General features: G+C 50.5%; 1 protein-coding gene across 1 annotated transcript in view; it reads right to left on the minus strand.

The window, feature by feature from the left end:
* SIL1 (SIL1 nucleotide exchange factor) overlaps positions 1-23,593 on the minus strand; it is a 116,395-nt gene that overhangs the window by 29,873 nt on the left and 62,929 nt on the right. The window contains exons 4-7 of the mRNA XM_054389205.1: positions 23,328-23,448; positions 21,404-21,500; positions 18,485-18,676; positions 12,336-12,457 (exon numbers count right to left, since the gene is read on the minus strand). Of these exons, the coding sequence (XP_054245180.1) occupies positions 12,336-12,457; positions 18,485-18,676; positions 21,404-21,500; positions 23,328-23,448 (532 nt within the window). The remainder of the gene's footprint in view (positions 1-12,335; positions 12,458-18,484; positions 18,677-21,403; positions 21,501-23,327; positions 23,449-23,593) is intronic.

A 23,593-nucleotide genomic window follows, 5' to 3' on the forward strand; every position in this document is an offset into this window, starting at 1 on the left:
CCTGGGGCTCCCAGCACTGCACTCAACCATCCCCTTCACACCCTCTGCAGACAGACATACTGACAACTCCACAACTCACTTGGCTTTGCCTTTGCAAAGCAACTTTGCCTTCACTTGCTGCTTCTCCCCAACTCCACAGCTCCTCAAAACTTGCCAACCATGCTTGCCTGGTGGTGGTCTGAGCTGTAGACCTGGTGTGCATGGAAAGGCCTTGCTCCCAAAGCAGGATGGAGCAACATCCTGCAATGGTTTTTCTTCCTCTTTCCCAGCAGGTATGTTAGAAATGCTGTAGCTGTGGCTACAGACTCCAGAAACGTGCACTAATGCCAAAGCCAGTGCAGATAACACCATCTGCTATGGCTCCCTTAGTCCCTTTTGAGGGGCAGGTCCATCCTCAATGCCACAGGCATGAACATGAAACCACAGCCCCCAAGGAAACAGTTCAGGTCACACATGGAGCAGGAGCACAGAGCAGAGCCTTAACTCACTGCTCCAAACCACACCTCCACGTTCCTATTTCCAAGATTCTGGAGCATGTCTCAAAACATTCCCCTCCTCCCAGCTCTGGCAGCCACAAGGGCCACTGTACACAGCTGTGGGAAGCCTGAGGCCAGAAATTGCAGCTCATTACTAAAGCACAAAGCACCTCCACTTCCACCTCTCCTCCCCATGCCCTCCTCCAGCAACAGGTCCCACCCAGAGGGGACAACCCAGGGCCAACTCCACCAAGTGACACCTGTGTTTCTCCTTGCTGAGCTCCTTGTGGAGATCCACACACAGGCTGAATTGATCTCCAGACACTGACAGGGGAGGACCAAGGCCTGACTCCATTCTGCTCTTGAAGGTTCCAATTAATCATAAAGTCAATTCCATTTTGGGCTCCATCTGTCTTTATTCCTTCAGGGACTAATAATGCCTCACTGTGTGTTTTCACACAGTAGCTGAGATGAAATTAAGACAGATTTCAATATGAAGTGCCTGAGCAGAAAATGCATTTTTTAAAAGGAAAATTTCAGAGTCATTACCATTCTCAGCTTGGAAAAGGCACTTGTTAAGGAAAAGCAGTGGGGTATTAATCTGGAAAACAACTCAGGTGGATTCTGGCTCATTGCAAGACACACAAACACACTCAAATCATAGTTCTAGGCTTTTAGGATGAAGAATGAAAGGAAATGTAACCCAGCCTGCTTCCAAAGGGAGGTGAGGAACGTGCAGAGGGAGATCTGAAATGCTCGTGTGTGCAGCTGCTGATCCAAGGGGTGCTGGCAGCAGTCCCTCCTGCTCCAGCATCCAGAAACCCCCTTCAACCCTCTCTGGTGCATTGACACAGAGAGAGAGAATCATGGAATCAATCAGAGAATTATAGAATGCTAGGGGTTGGAAGGGACCTCAGGAGAGCATCCAGTCCAAGCCACCTGCCAAAGCAGAATCACCCAGGGCTGGTCACACAGGAACACATCCAGACAAGTCTTGAAAGTCTCCAGAGAAGGAGACTCTACAACCTCTCTGGGCAGCCTGCTCCAGGGCTCCAGCACCCTTACAGTAAAAAGGTTTTCTTCATGTTGAGGTGGAACTTCCTGTGGTCCAGTTTGTGTCCTTTGCCCCTAGTCCTATCACAGGACATCACTGAAAAGAGCCTGGCCCCTTCTTCTTGCCCCCACCCTTCAGATATTTACAAACATTCATCAGATCCCCTCTGGGGCTGCTCTTCTCCAGGCTCCACAGTCCCAGGGCTCTCAGCCTTTCCTCATCAGACAGATGTTCAGTCCCTTCATCATCCTCACAGCACCCTTTGGTCACCCTCTAGCATATACCTCAAAGAACCCAAGAGCCTTGTGGTTCACCACCTATGGCAGGTTTTAGCCACTTAAGGCTCAAGGAAACCATAATCTGTACCCTTACTACCCTGGATTTTCCATCCTGCCTCTGCAAGATCAGCCACAGGGGCCTCCAGAAGGCAATTCCTACACTCATCTGGTGGTTTACATAAAGCCACAGCCCTAATTATTGATCTTGGCAGATGGAGCTATGGATTAATGACCCATCCCTTGAAACAGCCCCCGTGGGGGGGCTGTGCCCATCATCTCCTGGCAGCACCAAGGCACTCACCCACTCCTCACCCATGCCAAGACATGGTCCCACCTGGGTGACAGCCGAGGCTGGCGCAGGCTCAAAGCACAGGTCAGCTCCAGGGTGATGAACAGAAGGGAGATGGTATAGCTGGGCAACAGGAGAGCAAAGAGTCATGGAAGTGGAGAGAAGCAGGGTGACAGGACATTTGCCACGACCCACATATCACCTGGGCTCCAGCTAACACCATCTGACTGCAGGGAGAGGCCCTCCGCCCTCCCATCCCCTGGTCCCAGGGCATTCAGTGAAAAAGAAAAAAAACAAGGAGAGACAGGCTGGAAAGACTGGCTGCAAGGAATTATGCACCACACTCCAGGTTAAATTCACAAGAGACAGAACCAGAGAGAATCTGTGAGAAGCTGAAGCACGCTGGAGGGACAGCCAGGCACTTGTGATGGCAGCAGAGACGCCAGCCTTTCATGGTTGCCTTCTGGAACTGGCTGCAGTACCTTGGAAGCTCATTAAATGCAGCAGAAAGGACAAGTGACGTGCATCTATTGATGCTCTGAGCAGCAAATTAGCTTTCAAATCTATTCAGGGATCATCGTGGCATCAAGGGGCTAAGATTCGTTGGGAAGCAGCTGTGATAGTGATTCTCTAACTCAGGTGATGACTCTGAGCTGGGGAGGGGGTTGCCTACCAGCCCAGCTCCCCAGAGATGGCTCACAGCCACAGGCAACTGCCCTCACCAGCAGGTCTCAGAGGTCTGCACAGTTCCTCATGCAGCCAAGTCAGTGAGACACCCTCTTCCAAAACATCTCAGGTGGCTCTGAGGGCCTCTGATGGACATCTCCCTTTAAGCAGGAATAGAACCATCTAAACCAGAGAGAGATCAAAATCCAGCTCACAGGAAGACACAGGATGACAGCACCTGAGGGCAGAGCAAATAGTCAACAGTAATGATGAGATTCTTCAGAAGAATCTCCAGGAAGCTGTGGTGTTCTCTCTCCACAGAAGATCAGCCTCTTCAGCCACATGGAGAGCCTTGCTGGCAGCAATCTGATGGAAGACCTGAGGAACTGCCTTCATGGATGAATAACCAAACTCTTTCAATGAATCTTAAAGCACAGGAATAGACAGATGAGAAAAAACTTATCAAAGCACTCCATCAGGAGAACAGGTTGGGCTGGAAGATGCCAGTGTGGGAACAAGGTCCCTTGCTGGGACTTGAAGCTTCCTCAGTCAGGACAAGAAAGGGCCAGGCTTAGATGCCACGAGAGCCTCTGGCTGCTGCCTCATATTGTTTTGCCTCCTATGCAAGCTCTGAGTCCAGCAGCTCTGCCTGCTGCTCCTCAGCAGCACAAGGAGAAGAGGGATGATGAGTAAATATGGCTAAATCCAGAAGACAGCTCATGGGAGCTAAGGGCAGCCCCACCAAGAGCCCTCTGAAAGTCTGGCACCATCAGTCAGACCACAGACCTGGCTGGATCTGCCTCTGCATGCTGTGTAATGTCTGCCAGCAATTAAACCAAACAAAGGCTGCAATCAGGAAAGGGGTAGGAGGGTGCAGCCAGCAGGATGTGCAGAGGAGGAGCTGGGGTCTGGACCCTCTCATAGAAACTCAGACAATGGCTGAAATCATAACCACTGGGTCAGTTCTGTCCAACCCAAGCCCTGCTGGGAGCGGGTAGGTAATTGAGGCTGGATCCTGCATTTCCTGCTCCCATTGTTCATCTTCCTCCCATTCTCCATCTCTTTGTTCTATTCAAGGCACTTTTCCACCCTCCCTTGTGAAGTGCATCACCAATGGGCTGCTGCAGCCTCCTGTGGGCCCTGACTAAAGAGGACAAGGCTAAAGAGGCCTCCTCTTTGAGGAGCCTTTTGCTCCTGTTGGGGGGAATGCAGAGGACAGGCGACATGGGGAGGTCACACCAGGTCAGGGAAATAACAGAGGTGGGGAGGGAGGGAAATCTTAGCAGCTGGTGAAACCATTAGCTGAGTGCAAAGGAAAAAGGATGAACAGAGAACATGGGTGAGGGATAAAGAGTGGCTGAGGAGGCAGAGGAACACATGTTGCATGCACTGATGAAACCAGGTCTGTGCTGAGCAACAGCAAGTTTGGGCCAGGTTCCTCTGCAGGCAGTGATGAGGTAACCAGACCAAACCCTCCTTTTGCATGGAAACTACCACAAGAACTCAAACACTTCAGCAGAGAGCAGTTACTAAACAAGAGGAGACAAACCCAATGTGCTTTACATAATGCTGGCTGCCAGGAGTGTTTCCTGCAGGTTGTGTCACCAATCTCCATGCTTCACAGCACTCCCAAATCCTGCCACGTTCTGAGGCAGCACTGCCTCTTCTGCAGGGATGTGTTTTCAGGGCAGGTCACCACACACAGGTCTTAGAACAGTGAGCAGCAGGGGACTGGCAAGACCCTGCACAGCTCTAGGAGCACTCACTTCCATGTCAAGGTGGAGGAGACCTTCCCACACCGAGTAAGAGACCACCTGCATCACTGGTCTCTTCCTCACATGTTCTTGGAGCTGAGTCATCTTTGGAGCCCTCAGCACAAGAGGGACATGGACCTGTTGGAGCAGTGCCAGAGAAGGACACAGCAATGATGGAAGGGCTGGAAGCCCTCTGCTGTGAGGCCAGGCACACCTGACAGTTCCCACACTTTACAGAGGTGACCACATCCTCAGCCTAAATCCAGTCCCACAGGGTGAGGCTAAGATGTCATAGAATCATAGAATGTTAGGGGTTGGAAGGCACCTCCAGAGAGCATCCAGTCCAAGGCCCCTGCCAAAGCAGGATCACCCAGGGCAGGTCACACAGGAACACATCCAGGTTGGCTTTGAAAGTCTCCAGAGAAGGAGACTCCACAGCCTCTCTGGGCAGCCTGCTGCAGGGCTCCGTTACCCTCACAGTAAAGAAGTTTCTCCTCAAGTGGAGGTGGAACCTCCTAGGTTCTAGCTTATATCCATTATTCCTTGTCCTATTACCAGGTACCACTGAAAAGAGCCTGGCCCCTTCCTCTTGACACCCACCCCTCAGATATTTAGACATTAATAAGATCCCCTCTCAGCCATCTCTTCTCTACACTAAAGAGCCCCAGGGCTCTCAACCCTTTCTTCACAGGATGTTCAAGGGCCATTAATCATTCTCATAGCTCTTCGTTGGACCCTCTCCAGTAGATCCCTGTCTTTCTTGAATTGGGGAGCCCAAAACTGGACATCCCACCTGGTCAAATCTCCAGCAGTTGCAGCCATCCTGGCACAGGATGAGCACCCAACCATGAGCTTCCAAACAACATCTGCCCAGCATTTAAACTACCAAAGTATTTCCGAGCACAGAACTAGGAGTGAACCTTGGATTCTAGATTCTTCTCCCTGCCTATCTTCTTCCTGAGAGCACAAGGATGGCAGTTTACTCTTTAATTGTTAATTACACTTCCTTTTTAGATTTCAGATGCTGAAAAATGTTTAGGAATTTATTCTTTTGTGTAATTAACCATCATGATGGAAACCCCAGGTCAGACCATGCTGCAGTGTTCATTAATGAGGAAAGGCTAAATAGGTTGAGTTCATTATTGTTACAGGAGGGGGGAAGGGGGAATGAGGTGACCCAATCAAATTAATTTGAAATTAAGTGCAGTGAGGCTGATAACTCCACACAAGTCAGGAGTTCAAGTAAAAATCTACAAAGTCAGAAATTACAAATGGCCAGGGAGTGGAGCTGGAATGACTGTAACTGGATGGTGGCAAATGCATGGTGTTGGCAAAGAGGGGCACTGAAAATCCACTGAAGATGGGAAAAGAAATGGGCAGAGGCTGGGGGATGTCAAAGGAGAAGCTGGAGGAGGAAGGGACGAAGAGGAAGATGGGTTTGAATTAAATGGGCAGGGACAGAGCTTGTTAAGCTAACCAGATTTATTTCTCTGCCCAGGAATTCTTATGTCCCTACAAGACAGCAGCGAAGCAAGGTCTTTAATTTTCCTTTTCCTGGGTTTATTGCTTGGTCTTTAATGTTCTCTAACAGCAGGGAGCATCAACCAGTTTCACTGCAAAGTTGGACTTAGTTCAGAATCGGTAAATCTGGTGAGAGTTCTTCCCACATCCTGGAGGAGCTGATGCTTCCCTGACAAACCATGAAATTGTGCACCCCAGGACAATGGGTACCACCAAAATACTGATGGACAGAGAAGGATGACAGGGAGACAGCATTCCCCCATCCCTCCTCCCAAAGAAAAGGAGATGAGAAAGCAGACCCTAAGCCAGATGAACATCAGGATGCTGAGCACTGCTGGGACACCCCAGCATGACACTGCACAGAGAAAGCATGGAGCCCATCACTCCAGGCTCCTCTTTTAGGCTTATCTTGAAAAGCAGAGACATGTTTTATGCCTCTCTTGGCTTTGCAAAACAGTCTGAGCTCTGAACAAGCCTCAGAGTTGGGTAACATGAATAATCATAGAATCCCAGAATGGGTTGGGAGGGACCTCCAAAGGACATCCAGTCCAACCCCCTCTGCAGTAAGCAGATCTTAACCAAGCAGATCAGGCTGCCCAGAGCCTTGTTGAGCCTGACCTTAAATATATCCAGGGATGAGGCCTCAACCACCTCCCTGGGCAACCTACTGCAGTGTTCCACCATCCTCATGCTGCAGAACTTGGTCCTAACATCAATCTAAACCTGTTCTCTCATTTCAAACCATTGTCCCTCATCCTATCACTGCAGGCCCTTGCAAACAGTCCCTCTGCAGCCTTCTTGTAGCCCTCTTCAGGTACTGGAATGAAGCTCTAACGTCTCCCCGGAGCCTTCTCTTCTCCAGCCTGAACACCCCCAGCTCCCTCAGCCTGTCCTCGTAGCAGAGGTGCTCCAGCCCCCTGATCACCTTCATGGTCTCCTCTGGACCCACTCCATCAGGTCCATGTCCTTCCCATATTGAGGGCTCCAGAGCTGGACGCAGCACTGCAGATCAGTGCTTACCAGAGCAGAGCAAAGTGGCAGAATCACCTCTCTGGTGACTGAGGGGTTCCTGATGCACACTGTCATCGTTTAAGGAGTTTGATTTCATGGGACATGGTTAAGAGAAGCAATATTCTGACACAAGCCACCTCTAGGAGACTCTTGAGTGCTGCTACAAGATGATGCTTGAGTTATTGCCTGGGATGTGTTTACTCCCAAGTCCTTACCAAGTCCTGTAACATTTGTTTTACATCTCAGGACCAAAGGAGGGAACAGCAAGATCCCAGTAGCACTGGGGTGTTTGGAGGAGGCTGTGCTGGCACTGGGACTGCCCCATGTCCTGCTAGGACATATGGCAAACTCCTCTCAGACCATCAGTCTGAAATCCTGTCCCCAGTTGCCCAGTTTGACCAGCAGGTTGTTTTTTAAAGGACAGGCCACAAACTTCTCAGTGCAGCTGCATGAGTGACTTTCCTTCTGGTTCCCCACAGTGGCCATGTCAAAATCTCATCCTTGGCACATTCTGTATTCTCCCCACGAAGTCCAAACTGCTGCTCTTCGCCTTCAGGGTCCCAGGGCTTAGCTGCTCTCTGTCCCCACCTCTAAGTAAGCCTTTGGGGAGCGCTTTGGATAAAGCATTCGACAGAAATTATTATTCCCCTTCTAAAGAGATTACTAAAATCCTTTTATTCCAAAATATTAACATGTTGCAATTATTGGTGTGGAAAAAAAAAATAATTTCCTGGAGGTAAAGTTTCTAAAAAAGTGAGGTTTTAATCACAAGCCTAATCCTTTCTGGCTAACAGTGCCAGGCTGGTGAAACACCTCCATACTAACTGCACTGGGGCCTGGCTGTGCTATGAACAAAGGAAGATCACAGAATCAGAGAATTGTCAGAGTTGGAAGGGACCTCAAGGCTCAGCCAGTTCCAACCTCCCTGCCATGGGCAGGGACACCTCACACTACAGCAGGTTGCTCACAGCCACATCCAGCCTGGCTGCAAAAACCTCCAGGGGTGAGGCTTCCACCACCTCCCTGGGCAACCTCTGCCAGTCTCTCACCACCCTCATGCTGAACAACTTCTTCCTGACATCCAATCTGAATCTCCCCACTTCCAGCTTTGGTCCATTCCCCCAGTCCTATCACTCCCTGACACCCTCAAAAGTCCCTCCCCAGCTTTCTTGTAGCCCCCTTCAGATACTGGAAGGCCACAAGAAGGTCTCCTCAGAGCCTTCTCTTCTCCAGACTGAACAGCCTCAGCTGTCTCAGTCTTTCTCTGTAGCAGAGGAGCTCCAGCCCTCTGCTCATCCTCACAGCCCTTTTCTAGACACATTCCAGCACCTCCAGATCCTTCTTGCACTAGGGGCTCCAGAACTGGACACAGTGCTCCAGGTGGGGTCTCACCAGGGTGGTGTAGAGGGGGAGAATCGCCTCCCTTGACCTTCTGGCTGCGCTTCTCTTGATGCAGCCCAGGATATGATTGGCTCTCTGGGCTGCCTGTAAATAGCTCAGAGGACATCAGAAGACACTTCCCTCATCAGCAAGCTCTTTTCTTTCTTTCCCCCCCCCCCCCCAGCTGAATATAGCTCCTCTTTGCATAAAACATTGACATTTTTGCAACGTTTTGGACCCAACGGTGCGAACGCCGATCGTCGCCCGAAGACGCTAAAGAGCTAAGCAAAGAACATTTTTTTTTGCAGGCAGCAGCTTTGCTTTGCCTCCAAAAAATGCTGGATCTTAATATTTCATCCTTATACATATATATTTAAACGTTAGCAGCAGTGGATAAATGCTAACATGCTTTTATGCTAATGCAATCACTGAACACCCCCCCTCCAGATAATGTTGTGTATTGGCATATAGCGTTAGTGAATTATGGATACCTAAGTGTACAATCCCGCACGCCTGGCAATTATTTTTGTTAGGGCATTTAACTTTTATTTGCAATCAGAGCACTTGAGGATTGTTCAGATGAAGTTTGCTTTTGCAAGCTGACAGAGGGAAAAACATTCTGGGGAAGGCTTAAGCACGGGAAAGGGCTGTGGTGAGGTTTTAGAGCTGCACGTAAGGGCGCTGCTCAGAGAACTCCACCAGATGGGAGGATGTTTGATTTAGTCACAGGCTTGGTGATTAAAACCCAAATGTCTAAAATTGAAGGACATGTAAGGGAGACAAGAGATGAAAGCTTGAGTCCTTCCACATCAGGTCACCCTCTCCCGTGGCAGAGGCTCACAGCAGAGGCTCACAACAGGGGCAGATGGATGCCAGGAGGACAACATCCATGCAGGCAGCCAGATCCTGGGACCCTTCACCTTGAGGACCAAACTGCTCAGCTAAGGGCTGCTTTTCAAGTCCAGTATAAGCCAAACAAATAGAAGTGGTATCAGGAGGGAGATATCCTGAGCTGCCCCTGATGTGCCTCCTTCTTCTCCTGCCTTTGCTGATGCAATGTCTTGGCCAGCCACCTGGCCTCTTGGCTCAAGATGCTGATCCACTTGAAACCCCTTCATCCCAAATTGGTTTTCATCACAGCCAGGTTTCCAAGACAGGTTCCAGACAGACTGGGTGATGCAGCTGTTTGCTCATCCCTTATCTAGTTCACTGATTAGAGTTAAGGACAAGGCAATGTTAAGAGTTGGAAAGTTCTGGATGTGACCCAACCACACTCATTGTCCAGTGGTTTTCTCCTGCATAAAGCACCTTGCCTGCCAGCAGTGCCAAACTGCCTCTTCCAGACGCAGCTCTGCCAGGAGTTAATGACCTCTCCAGCTGGTCTGAGGAGCACAGAATTACAGAATGTTAGGGGCTGGAAGGGACCTCAAAAAATCATCCAGTCCCACCCCCCTGCCACAGCAGGATCACCCAAGGCAGATCACATAGGAACACATCCAGGTGGGTGTTGAAATCTCCAGAGAGGGAGACTCCACAACCCCCCTGGGCAGCTTGTTCCAGTGTTCTGTCACCCTCACAGTGAAAAATTTCTCCTCGTGTTTCCATGGAACTTCCTATGCCTCAGCTTCCACCATTGCCCTTTGTGCTGGCATTGGGCATCATGGAGCAGAGCCTGGCTCCAGCCTCTGGGCACTCCCCCTTTATGTCTTTATAAACATGAATGAGGTCACTCCTCAGTCTCCTCTTCTCCAAATGGGCAGGGCATGATCATGCCTTGATTTTCCTCTGGGAAGGTTTGCCTGGCTGGAAACTGCTGGCCTGAGCCAACCTGGCTGAAAAGAGCTCAGAGGTGGCCACAGCCACATTTGGTGAGCAGCAGACCATCTCCTCTTGCCCAGGCATGGCTGAGCATCCAGTGTAGAATCCACTACCAGCCCCAGGCACACCACAGAATCACAGAACCAATCAGGCTGGAAAAGACCTCAGAGATCATCCAGCCCAACCTACTACCTAATACCTAACACCTCCTGACAACTAAACCATGGCTCCAAGTGCCACATCCAGTCCTTTTTTTGAACCCCTCCAGGGACAGTGACTCCACCACCTCCCTGGGCAGCACATCCCATGGCCAATTACTCTTTCTGGGAAGAACTTTCTCCTCACCTAGAGCCTAAACTTCCCCTGGTGCAGCTTGAGACTGTGTCCTCTTGTTCTGCCATTGGTTTCCTGGGAGAAGAGCCCAACCCCCACCTGGCTACAGCCTCCCCTCAGGTAGTTGTAGACAGCAGTGAGGTCACCCTTGAGCCTCCTCTTCTCCAGGCTAAACACCCCCAGCTCCCTCAGCCTCTCCTCACAGGGCTGTGCTCCAGACCCCTCCCCACCCTCATTGCCCTTCTCTGGACACATTCAAGTCTCTCAATGTCCTTCTGAAACTGAAGGGCCCAGAACTGGACACAGGTCTCAAGGTTTGGCCTAACCAGTGCTGAGCACAGGGCAGGATGACTTCCCTGCTCCTGCTGGCCACACCATTCCTGATCCAGGCCAAGATGCCATTGGCCTTCTTGGCCACCTGGGCACACTGCTGGATCATGTCCACACCAGAGCAGATCAGATCATGTCCCTACAGCCCAGCCAGCTGTAACCTCCAGGCTTTTACTGGAACACCCTGACACCTAACTTAGGGCCCCTGGAAACAATCAGGAGTGAAGGAAGTAAGCAGCAAGCCCTCAGAAGAAGACATCAGAAAACACTTAGTGTGAAGCACTCAGACTGTCTGGGGCAGCTTCAGCAGAGCAGGGAGTAAGCTGACAAAATGTATGAACAAACAAATTAAGCTGATAGCAGAAAGCAGAAGAGTTGGCTTGTAGGTGCCTATTGAGAAAGCTTAAGTACAGCAAGGGGGCAATAAAAAAAACCAACCAAACAACCTAACCCAAAAAGCCAGGCATAATATTCCTCACACTTTGGAACTGAGCTCTCAGACAATACATCATCCAAAGCACTCAAAATTACCATCTGTCAGAATGTCCTTTAAAGAAACAAAAAGAAAAGGTCTGCAAGTTTCCAAAGCTGTATTTTACTATTGTCAAAGTAGAAAAGGGACTCTTTCTGCCCTAAGAAAGGCATTAGCAATTCATTGAGGAATTCTAGACAAAGCCATTAGGCTGGTGGCCACTGCTGCATGCTCATATCAGGAGACAATGAATTTCCTGAGTCTCACAGGATGTTAGGGGCTGGAAGGGACCTCAAGGATCACCCAGTTCCAATCCTCCTGCCATGGGCAGGGACACCTCACACTACAGCAGGTTGCTCACAGCCACATCCAGCCTGGCCTTAAGAACCTCCAGGGACGAGGCTTCCACCACCTCCCTGGGCAACTCGTTCCATTGTCTCATCACCCTCATGGGGAAGAACTTCTTCCTGAGGTGAGTGATGCTCAAGGATAGGACTAGACAGAGGAGAAGACATTTTGGACTTTATGAAAACAAGGAACCTAAGGAAATCAAGAAACAAGCACAGCTTCCACATCGAGTCACTTCTGGCTGAGTCTAATGAGCAAGAGGAGGACCTGCTAACAAGACCAAGGTAAGTGGTGCCCAAGGATAGGGTTAGACAGAGAAGACATTTTGGACTTCATGAAAACCAGGAACCTAAGGAAATCAAGAAACAACCACAGCTTACATGTTGATTTACTTCTGGCTGAGTCTAATGAGCAAGAGGAGGACGTGCTAACAACAAGACCAGGGTAAGTGGTGCCCAAGGATAGGGTTAGACAGAGGAGAAGACATTTTGGTGTGTTGCCAGATGACAGCTCCTGCTCTTAGAAGTCAATCAAGAGAGACAGAGAGATGCTCTCTTGGTCTCCCAAGGTCTTCACCCTGTCACCCAAGGCAGGACAGAACCTACCTGGACAGTGCAGCTCCCAGGACGAAGGCAGCGTGCTCCTTCAGCGCGGCCTCGGTGCTGTTCAGCCCCTCGATCACAAGCTGGAGTCCGCCCATGGAGAGGAAGTCCTTGGCGTTGTCCACCTAGGAGAAAGCAGGTCCCCATCAGTACAAACCCCCCAGCCAGCTTCCACTCAAGAAGTCTTTGAGAACATCCTGTTTCAGACAGTGAAGTGTCTCTTCCCTCGCAGTTTAACCAGCACTGAGTTTCAAAAGCAATTAAACACTAAAAGGCCTTGACTGGGACTTGAGCCTCATACAACACTGCCTGAAAGCAGGGCATCTGATGGCTGCAGGACAGCAGTCTGCTGACACGTGGCTGTTATCACACCCAGAAGGCATCCTCTTAGGACACTGGGCACAAACTGGAGGCCAGGAGGTTCCATGTGAAAAGGAGGAGACATTTGTTCCCTATGAGGGTGCTGGAGGGCTGGAGCAGGCTGCCCAGAGAGGTTGTGGAGTCTCCTTCCCTGGAGAGCTTCCAACCCCCCCTGGCCATGGTGATTCTGGGCAAGCTGCTGTGGGTGCCCTGCTTTAGCAGGGGGGTTGGACTGGATGATCTCCACAGGTCCCTTCTAACCCCCATCATGCTGGGATTCTGGGATCAATTAAAACTCCAACACTTTCATTAGCTCTCAAAACAGTTCTTGCCACGTATTCTGGTAATGCAGGTAAATCCAATGATGTAAAAACCCCCACAGTTCTTTGCTCTCTCACCTGAGCAGGCCTTTGTTGGCAACCCAGGGAATTGTATGTTTTGCAAATGTAATTAATTAATTGATGCTCTAATTGCAGCACCAGGAGCACTGTCAGCAGCCTGTCTGCAGCAGCAGTACACAGGCAGCTTCATCTCTGCTCACAGCAAGGTGCAGGGCTGGTTCTGGGAGTTTGTCATGAGCTACATCAACACTTTCTTGTGGATGTGGAAAGAAAAAGCAGGCCCTGCTTGGGAGGGTCAACCTGGAGCTGTCCCTTGGGGTAGCCTGAGCAGTGATTCTCCTAAAGCAGAGGATATTGGACTAACTACCACTGACCAGCACAGGGATCATCCCTCTGCACTGGACACTGGTGAGGCCACACTTTGAATAGTGGGTCCAGTTTCGGGCCCCTCAATCCACGAAAGACATTGAGGGGCTGGAGTGGGTCCAGGGAAGGGCAATAAAGCTGTTGAAGGGTCTGGAGAACAGGGCTGGGGAGGAGCAGCTGAGAGAACTGAGGTTGTTCAGCCTGGAGAAAAGGAGGCTGAGGTTTTCCTTTAGAGACCTTCTGGCTCTCTAAAGCTCCCTGAAAGGAGGTTGAAGCAAGGTGGGGATTTGCCTCTTCTCCCAAGTAACAAGAGACAGGACAAGAGGAAATGACCTCAAGTTGCACCAGGGGAAGGTTTAGATTGGATACTGGGAGCAATTTCTTCCCCTAAAGGGTTGTTAAGCACAGGCTGCCCAGGGCAGTGGTGAGGTCATCATCCCTGGGGGGCTTTCAAAGCCATGGAGATGTGTTGCTGAGGGACAGAGTTTAGTGGTAACCTGCAATGTTGGGTTAACAAGTAGACTTGGAGATCATTCCCAACCTTAATGATTTTATAATTCTCTAAGAACAACATTCAGCCCAAGGACAAATCAATGCACTTTGGGTTCCAAGGATTGTTTTGCAGTTTAAGGAAGAATCTGAGGGATGCTCAGAATCGTGTGCACAAAAAGTTTGGGTTTAGAATTTCCACACTGCTCCTCCCTGAGAGGCAGGGACACCACAGCATATGTTGGTAGATGGAAATAGAACCTAAAAACAAGTTATCAGCTGGACAAACAGATCTCCATGGCTTCAGTGAGCAGATCCCACTGCTGGGGTGGGACAGAACCATCACCTCAAGGCACACCTGGTATGTCAAGCTCAGGCTCTTGCTCAGCCTGAGCACTCTTCCAGTCACCAGTGACTTCATGCTCACTGTTATTTTTATCCCAGCCATGTCCCTTCACTAAAATTGGCCATAAGGTACCCAAAAGAATGAAGAAGCTACTCAGCTTTATATCCTATGGGTATGTCTTTACCAAAGCAGGACCTGGGGAGCCACATCTCATCTCCTTTCCCCAGTGGGACAATACCCACCCCTTGCTCTCCCTCTGCAAAGCTGGCAACAGAAAGCTGATCTCTGCAGGTCTGCTGGGGCTGATTCAGGATCTGCAGCAGCTTTTGTGTCCTTTCAGATCCTATTTTAGCTGCCCCTATAAACTGGACCTGCCAGAACTCTTTAGTTTTCTGCAGGGCCCATCTTTGTCTACAAAGACATCTAGGCAGCAACCCAGTTTCAGCTACCAGTGGGTCCTTTTGTTGCTCAGCCTCTGTGAAAACTCTGAGGCTGCTTGAATGCTGGAATTGGACTTTGACTTCTGTTGAAAAGGGAATGCAAAGACAGGGAGAAGTTTGCATCCAGCATCAGCTGTTGCTGTAACCTCCTCAGCTCTAGAGCCCTCTGGGCCAGCCCCAGCGAGCCACTTCCACTGCAGAACAGAAGTGCTGCTGTAAAGCTTAGTTTGAAGATGCCTTCATTTTTGCTTTTTTAGCTGGAGTCTGTTGCAAGAGCTCCTTCCCTCACTCACTGCTTTAAAACCAACAACCCCCCCAAAACTCAACAACTGGAAGGTATTAACCTCTCTGGGGAGCGGAGGATGCTGCGAGGCAGCAGCTTGTGCCTCGTTTCAGTCCACTGAAATGGGCACAGAGGCAAGCCAAAGATCAAAAGAGCTCTTGAGGAAAGGTGGGCGAGGAGAGGGATGGGAGAAGCACAAATATGACAGCAGTTACTCAGGGAGAGGCTTTGAATTGGAGGAGAAAGGAAAGAGGGAAGGAAGGCAAGAGAGAAAAACGATGGAAAATGAGAGCAGGGAAGAGCAGCATGTCAGGCGTCCACGGCGGAGAGGAAATTAGCAGTGAGAAATGGTGTAGTGTGTCAGAGGAGGGGAGAGAGGGAGATAAGGAGAGTAAATAATTGAGAGAAAGAGCCTGCGACGCGTGGAGCAGGTCCTGGCTCCACAGACTGCTGCGCAAGCACTGTGAATTCTGTTTATAAATGAGTTATGCTCTGGCCTCTTCACATTTGCATTTGGGTTTTATGCGCTAGAGATAACCTACCAGGCCAAACCCTTCCTGCTCTTTCTCCAGGATGGGCTCCCAAACATGCCAAGTTGAATCCTGACTGATGAGAAGCAAAGCAGAGCTGGCAACCAAAAGCTGAGCAAACACGGAGCCCTTGGGCTGACTCTTCAAGAGCACGGGAGACAGGCTCCTCACTGGCCACAGCTTCCCCTCCAGCCCCCCACAGCAAGCTCAGAGGCATTCACTGCTTCACCTTCCAGCACTCCAGGATGCTCAGGACCACACCGTGGAGCATCCTTGGCTTGCAGACCCTCTAGGCTGTGGCATTTTCCACTTGACAGGGCATTGGGAGCCCCACAGGCAGCAGCAGGAGGGCTGGGAGCTGAGTGATTATCAAAAGCCATGGCATGTTGCCATTCAGATGGAGACTGGGGGAAGAGGGAGCAGCAGAGCCAGCACTGGTCCCACATGTGGGTGCAGGGTACCCTGGGCCACCCAGCCCTGCAAGGATCCCTGTCTTCCTCCAGTGGCAGGGCTGTGGCTCGCTGCAGAAGACTCCTGACAAGTTCAGCCCTTGCAGGGTTATGCGGCACAAGCGTCTTTGGCTGCTGTTCAGTAATTACATTAAGCTGGTGCTGCTAAAGTCAGTACCAAGCAGAGATAATGCTCTGGATGCATTCAACTGGCTGGAAGAAGAAAGAGGAAGAAAAGCCATGCTGGCTTAGAGACAAGTCATATTTCTTATCAGCTTCCTGCCTGATGAGAAGGTGCTGCCCAGCCATCTGCCCCAACAGCACAAGCACAGAGCAACCTTGTGATGGAGGCACAAAGGAGTCCTCTGTGCTCCCTGCCAGCCTCCCTGCCACTTCCCCTTTGCTGACCCCTTTGATGCTGGATGTGGTTCCCTTTGATGCTCCAGTCCCTGCACAGGGAGTGGGAACCACTTCCCTGCTCCTCTCGCCTCTCTGCAATGTTTTGACCCATTCCATACTACAAGCAGGAAGGATTTGAGGCTGGAATAGTCCAGACCATTATGATGGAATCCAAACACCAAAGGGTGTTTGGGGGTTGCTTTTTAGCATGCTGGCCTGATGCTCTGGCACCCTTAACCAGAGAGAAACAGCCCTGAGTATAAACACCAGGCTCTTCGGGTGCCCATTGTTCACACTTCTTCTCTGAGTCAGACAGATGCCATCAGCCAAACAAAAGCATGGAGAATAAACAGCAAGGAAGCCTCTGCATGCATGTGACAGAGATTCAGTGTGTGCAAACTGAAGACAAAAGACCCTGGGAATAACAATTCTATTAGCTGGAGCCTGGACTCCCTCTCTCAGCAGCACACTCCTCCAGCAACCATCCCCCAAAATACCACATTTGCTTTTAAGATGTGTTCCAGGGAAAGGTCTTGCACTGGCATATCCTGAGGGCTGTCCTCTCCACCCTCTGAAATGATAAAAGTCACTGAGAGAGGCACTGAAAGCTCTCCCAGTCTCCTTGAGACTCTCCCAGCTGCTGGGGAGGGAGAAGCCCAGTCATTCCCCATGAAGCAGAACAGGACCTCAATGCCCAGACACCCACCCAAGCCACTGCAGCATGGGAAAGCACTGAGCACAGGGAGGAGAGTGCTGTGCCCACTGCCTGCAACCAAAGGAACATCAAAGTGTGGGAGATGAGAGACCAGAGGTAGGGGAAGAGGTATGAGCAGCAACCTGAGGAGCAAGACTTCAGGAAGTACCTTCAACCTCCCACAAAGGTGATGAGCACAGCTCAGCTCCTGCTCAGCAGCCCTGCCCTGGCCTGAGCCTTCAGTTGCTGTCACCACCACCCCAGCACTGCACTCCTGACAGTGAGGAAAAACTCCAGCTGGGGCAGAATGGCTGGAAACTGCCCAGCAGACAAAGACCTGGGGATGCTGGTGGACAGCCAGCTGAAGATGAGCCAGCATGTGCCCACAAGGCCAAGGAGGCCACCAGCATCCTGGCCTGGATCAGCAATGGTGTGGCTGGCAGCAGGGCAGGGATTGTCCACCTGTACTGGGCACTGGTGAGGCCACATCTTGAGTACTGAGTTCAGTTTTGGGCTCCTTACTCCAAGAAGGGCATTGAGGGGGTGGAATGGGTCCAGAGAAGGGCAATGAAGCTATTGAAGGGTGTGGAGAACAGGGCTGCTGAGGAGCAGATGAGGGAACTGGGGGTGTTTAGTTTGGAGAAGAGGAGGCTGAGTGGAGACCTCACTGCTCTCTACAGCTCCCTGAAAGGAGGTTGGAGCCAGGTGGGGGTTGGTCTCTTCTCCCAAGGAACAGGAGTTATGACAAGAGGAAATGGCCTCAAGTTGCACCAGGGGAGGTTTAGGTTGAATATTAGAAGAAACCTTCACTGAAAGGGTTCTCAAAGACTGGAACAGGTTGCGCAGGGAGGTGCTTGAACCTCTATCCCTGGAGGTGTTTCAAGCTGTAGAGATGCGGTGCTGAGGGCCATGGTTTAGCCCCAGGCCTGGTAGAGTTAGAAAACGATCTTGAGTCTTTACCAGCTGAAATGATTCTCTGTTTGTGTGTCCCTACAACAACACAGGGGCTTGGGTGGCTGCTGTCTACCCTGTACGGAGACAAGCTGGTGTGAGCACATCTACACGGCATCAGCGCAGATGTACAGAAGTACAGAGGCTGCCCATGGAAGCAGTGAGAAAATCACTCATTTTCTTAGCCACCACTGCTCCACTTACCCAAAAGCATCAGCTAAAGCCCTCTGCATAACACTAAGCCCACACAAGAAGAAAAAGGGAGGGATAAAAAAAACCAAACCCAGCAAATGAGGTAGCACCAACCCCTAGGAAACCGCTGCCTGCTGGCACAAGTGATGAATTATTCCAGCCTGGATAGAAACCCAGCCTGCAGCTTCTCGTCCTAGGATTATGATAATGAAGCAATTTGTATTACTTGATACTGATAAGCAAAATAAAGCCCTGTGTCTGACACTGCATCCCCTGGCTTGTCCATGGGAGCTGCTAATGCCTTCCTGTTACCTGGTGCACGTAATACTCCAGATCATAAAGCGCTGCCACTTTGTCAGCCAGCGTGGAGGCAGAGCTGTTGAATTTGCTGATCAGTTTGACCATAATCTCATAATCTGTTTCCATCTTCACGTTCAGCTTTTCAAACTCCTCCTTCAGCTGCTCTATGGGACGGAACTTCTTCCTCACCTCTTCCTCGTGGGCCTGGAAAGGAGGCGGAGGAAGGCAGATTAAAGGAGGCAAATGATAAAGAGAGGCAAGAAAGATGTGGAAAGAAAGCCCAGCCCCAAATTTACCAGGAGGAACCTGGCTGTGCAAACAGATCTAGAGATGAAAGGGTAGCATTGGAGGGGCCTTTTGAGAAGCCCAGGAACCCATTTATCTGTAAGGTACCCACACCTGGGTACCAGAAAACCCTTCCCAAGCCTGTACCCAGGGCTCTGTACACCATTTCTGTGTCCTACACACCTTCCAAAACACCATCAGCCCAGAGGCAGGCAGCACTGCTGCTCCATTTGCCTGCAAGTGGATGTTCTCAGATTTTCACAGAATGGTTTGGGTTGGAAGGGACCACAAAGATCATCTAGTTCCACCCCCCTTGCCATGGGCAGGGATATCTCCTACTGGACCAGCTTGCTCAAGGCCCCATCCAATCTGCCTTTGAACACTTCCAGGCTTGGAGCTTCCACAATGTCTCTGAGCATCCTAATTCCAGTGCCTCACCACCCTCATGGGGAAGGATTTCTTCCTAATGTCTAATCTCAATCAAGCTTCTTCCAGCCTGAAGCCATCACTCCTTGCCCTGTCACTCCATGTCTCTGTAAAAAGTCCCTCCCCAGCTCTCCTGCAGCCCCCTTCAGATACTGGGAGGCTGCTCTAAAGTCTCCCTGCAAAAATTTTACTGCAAAAAAAACTTTACTGCAAAAATTCCTGAACAACCACATTGATCTCACAGCTGACCCTACCTGAAGCTGGAGATAGGGCTGGAGACCTTTGGTTGTCCCATTCAGCCTAAACTGGCAGTGACTCCATGAGATCAATGAGATCTACTTGGACATGTACAAGGACACTTTCATCATCCCAATCACTCCACAGGTTTCAGGATGGTTTTGTCTCTCCAGGAAACACAGCCACTGGCTGTTGGGGACAGGAGTAGTCAGAAAGCAAGGTGGGAGGAGCAGCTGAGATGGGGGCAGCTGCAGGGCCCTGCCATGGGGCTTGGCCAGGAGACAGCCCCAAAGGCTGGGATGAGGTGACAGCTGCAAAAACACATGTGGTGAGAAGGACAAGGACCTGGCAAAGATCTGAGAGAGCCCAAGAGCCTGCAGGGATCAGCACTGGTGGCACTGGGACAGGTGTGGACAGAACTTACTGCTGCAGGAGAGGGAGGAAGCAGAGAAGTCAGACTGAAGATGAGCTGCCCCAAGAGCAGGAGAAAGCAAGAAAGAGCCTTTTGGAAAGGGTTTTGTCATGAACACAAATACCAGAGCATGCTTGAGGAAAGGAGTGTCCCCCAAATAGGGGGTTTGCCCACACAGAGCTCTGCCCTGCTCCCTCACATATGAACAGAAGACAGGGGCTGGGTCTGCTGGAGAGACACAAACTGAGGGATGGAAGTGAGTGCTCTGCCACTCTGATACCAGCCCCATACCCAGGGCTAATGACCACTGGCCAAATTACTGCAGGTGCCAGGTGGTGCCTAGAGAGCACACCATCCCCACCCCAATCACACAGAAGTGCTCCTGCAAGAGCGTGGATGGGAAGAGGCTTGGTGGAAGTCCATTTACTCTGACACAGTTACTGCAAGGCTGAATTTGCTCCCTGCAGGAGTGATTTTAAATGGAGTATTTTAGGTCCATTAGATGTAGCTGGGTTTAGCCCTGTTGCTGGGACAATAGCTGCTCTAACAGGGGGTTGGAAATATGGCTTATTTTCACACAATGGAGTATCACTAATTCTTGCATTTAAATGACACTCATTTCCAGAAGTCCTGCTATCTGGAATGCTGGCTGCTACCTAAATAATCCTGCAGGAAATGGAAGAACACCCCAGGGCCACACAGCAGAAAAAAAGACTTTCTGTAACTCCTGAACTTTCGAGCCTCAACTCCTGTCTCAGACAACATCAAGGCAGCAGGAAGAGCAAAGGCCTAAGGCAATACTGGAGAGTGGAAGCTGAGGGGAAAAGGCTGTGGTCCATCTGATGAGTCCCACATCATCCCACCAGTGTCATGGGACCAGCTCCAAGCTTGGAGAGGGCTAAAAGCAGCACTTCAGCTCCATTTGACTTTGGGTTGTGGGCTATTTGTAACAGAGTGGTGGGGTTGGAAGGGACCTCTGGGGACCATCCAGTCCAAGCCCCCTGCTGAAGCAGGGGCACCCCCAGCAGCTTGTCCAGGATCACAATGGCCAGGGAGGGTTGGAATCTCTCCAGAGAAGGAGAATCCATGACCTCTGTGGGCAGGCTGCCCCAGGGCTCCAGCACCCTCACAGCAAGGAAGCTTCTCCTGCTGTTCAGATCATCTGCTTGCTGCTGTTTGGCTGACCCCAATCCACTCCATCACTGTACCACTCTACCCCTTACTACCAGCAAACACCCTGAACTGGGAGGGGAGCACACACTGCACTTCTTGTCAGCAGCTTGCAACACAAGGCCTTGAAGTTTGGCATTAACAAACTGGGCCTGAACAAAAGCTTTCCATTCCTATAGAACCCCCAGCAACAGCACAAAAAGGAGTGAGAGTTTCGCAGGGAACTATCTCACTAAGAGGCTTGCAAAGGTATTTTAGGTCCATATTCACCAGAAGATTAGTCTGCACAGGATTTTCCCAAGGGATTAGTTCAACCATTATACTTCTGAGGTGTGTAAAGTGGGGTGTTTGCATCTGGGCACTGAGAGCTGCTGGAGAAACAGGGAGCTCTCCTCACTCACCTTTCTTTCTGCCTTCTCACTTTCCTTCATTTTAGCCAATGCCTTTTTGAGCTCCTGGGATGTGAATGAATTTGCATCAACGTCCACCTTGCCCAGCCTTGCAGGGAAAACAAATCAAAACATGTTAGAAGTGAAGAACTGTGCCTGACACCTTTTCATTGTGATATGCAAGCAAGGGATAACATCAGGAGGAAAGGAACTAAGAGCTCTGGATTTCCATCTCACTTAAAACAAAGAAAGCCCACACCCAAGAAAAGCTGAGCCCAAGGGCTGGATCTTGAGTGTGCTTTGCAGGTATCTCCCACTGACCATCAGAAAAAGGCTCTGTCATTTGCATGCTGACCCAAAATCTCATGTCCTAACACCATAACAATAGTACTTTATTAATTTATGCCTCTGACTTCCAGGTTGCAATACGGAAAAGCAGGGAAGGTTTCAGAGGCCACTAAATCATTGCAAAGGACTTGGAAGCTTTAAGAGGGAGCTTTACAGGTGAAGTGCTGATGATGGGCACACAGAAAAGTAGGGGGAAGGCAAAAGTCAAGGAGAAATTACACAGAAATGCTAGAAGAGAATCCCAGACTGGTTTGGGTTGGAAGGGACCTTTAAAAGTCATACCCAGTCCATCCTCCCTGCAGTCAGCAGGGACATCTGCAACTAGAGCAGGTTGCTCCAAGCCCCAAAGAGCCTGACCTGGAATGATTCCAGGGATGAGGCATCCCCCACCTCTCTGGGCAACCTGGGCCAGGCTTTCACCACCCCCAGCATAAAAAAAATCTCTTCCTTCCCTCCACTCTAAATCTCCCTCTTTTAGTTCAAACCATCACCCCTTGTCCTGCCACAACAGGTCCTGCTCCAAAGTCTGTTGTGTTGCTCTTTATGCCTCTCTCACTGGTTCAGGGAATGTTTACCTGGGCCACAAACACTTGCACAGCAAAAAGGAAAGGCAGCTTTGAGACATCATGAAGGTAAAGTCTTTCCAGGCTCTGAACAGGAGCAGCTGGAGGAGGGTGGGAAGCAGGGGGAAATCCCTCCTGCTTTAGGAAAGAAAGTTGCCCATGGTAACTAAACCTTTCTTTGTCTGGAGGGAGCCACAGGGAAAGTCAGGCAAACTTTTAAATCAAATGGAGAAGCGTAGGTGCAGGGAGAGCTGTGTGATCTCACAACATCACAGTAACTGATGTGTAAAGGAATGCTGACTGCAGAGGTACAAACAATGTTGCCTGGCTCAGGTCAGCACAGACAAAGCCCCTCACAACTGCTCTGATGGTTTAAGCTCTCAAAGCAGTTTCAGACAGATCGCTGAGGATGTTTCCAAGGACTAAACGTCATTTGAAGAAGCCATATGGCAAACTCAAGTTTCAGCATGAGAAGCCATGAAGGTGTCTATGCAGACATGTCCTGCTCCAGCAGAGGGGTTGGACTGGATGATCTTCAGAGGTCCCTTCCAACCCATATCATTCTCTGATTCTGTGACATGCTTAGGGCATACCTACAGCCACCCCAAAGGGATGTCAGAGGACAGGGTTTGGTTCTCACAGAATCTCTGAATCCCAGCATGGTGGAGTTGGAAGGGACCTCTGGAGCTCATCCAGTCCAACCCCCTGCTCCAGCAGGGCACCCACAGCAGCTTGCCCAGCAGCACAATGGCCAAGGGGGGTTGGAATCTTTCCAGAGAAGGAGACCCCACAACCTCTCCTGCTCCAGGCCCCAGCACCCTCACACCAATCAAGTTCCTCCTGTTACACAGGGTTCAGATGGAACCTCCTGGGTTCCAGTTTATGCCCACTGCCCTTTGTCCTTGTTCTCACTGCTGAACCCTTAAACCAGCAGGTAGGTCTCAGGAAGTGCACCAGGGAACCTGGCCTCTGCTGAAAGCCATGAACCCCACAGCCCACCCACCCCTGACACTCTCCCAGGGTACCTTTTTCTCCTTCTCTCTTCTCTCGCCTCGCTGTTTCCATCCTCACTGTCTGGGAGCTTGGCTTCTCTCTCCCCTGTCTGCAGATTCAGTCGTACATGTGAGCCTGCAGGCACAGCTTGACCTACAAACAAAGGTCAGGTGATGTTAGGGCATCATTCCAGCTTCATGCAGGAAGGCTTTGCTGAAGGCACACAGCCCTACCCCAGAGAGAGCTGTAAAAGCCCTGTCCAACGTGGTGAACAGGAGCAGGTTACCCACCACCGACC

The sequence above is a fragment of the Indicator indicator genome, chromosome 18, assembly GCF_027791375.1.
Source record: "Indicator indicator isolate 239-I01 chromosome 18, UM_Iind_1.1, whole genome shotgun sequence".
Taxonomy (NCBI): domain Eukaryota; kingdom Metazoa; phylum Chordata; class Aves; order Piciformes; family Indicatoridae; genus Indicator; species Indicator indicator.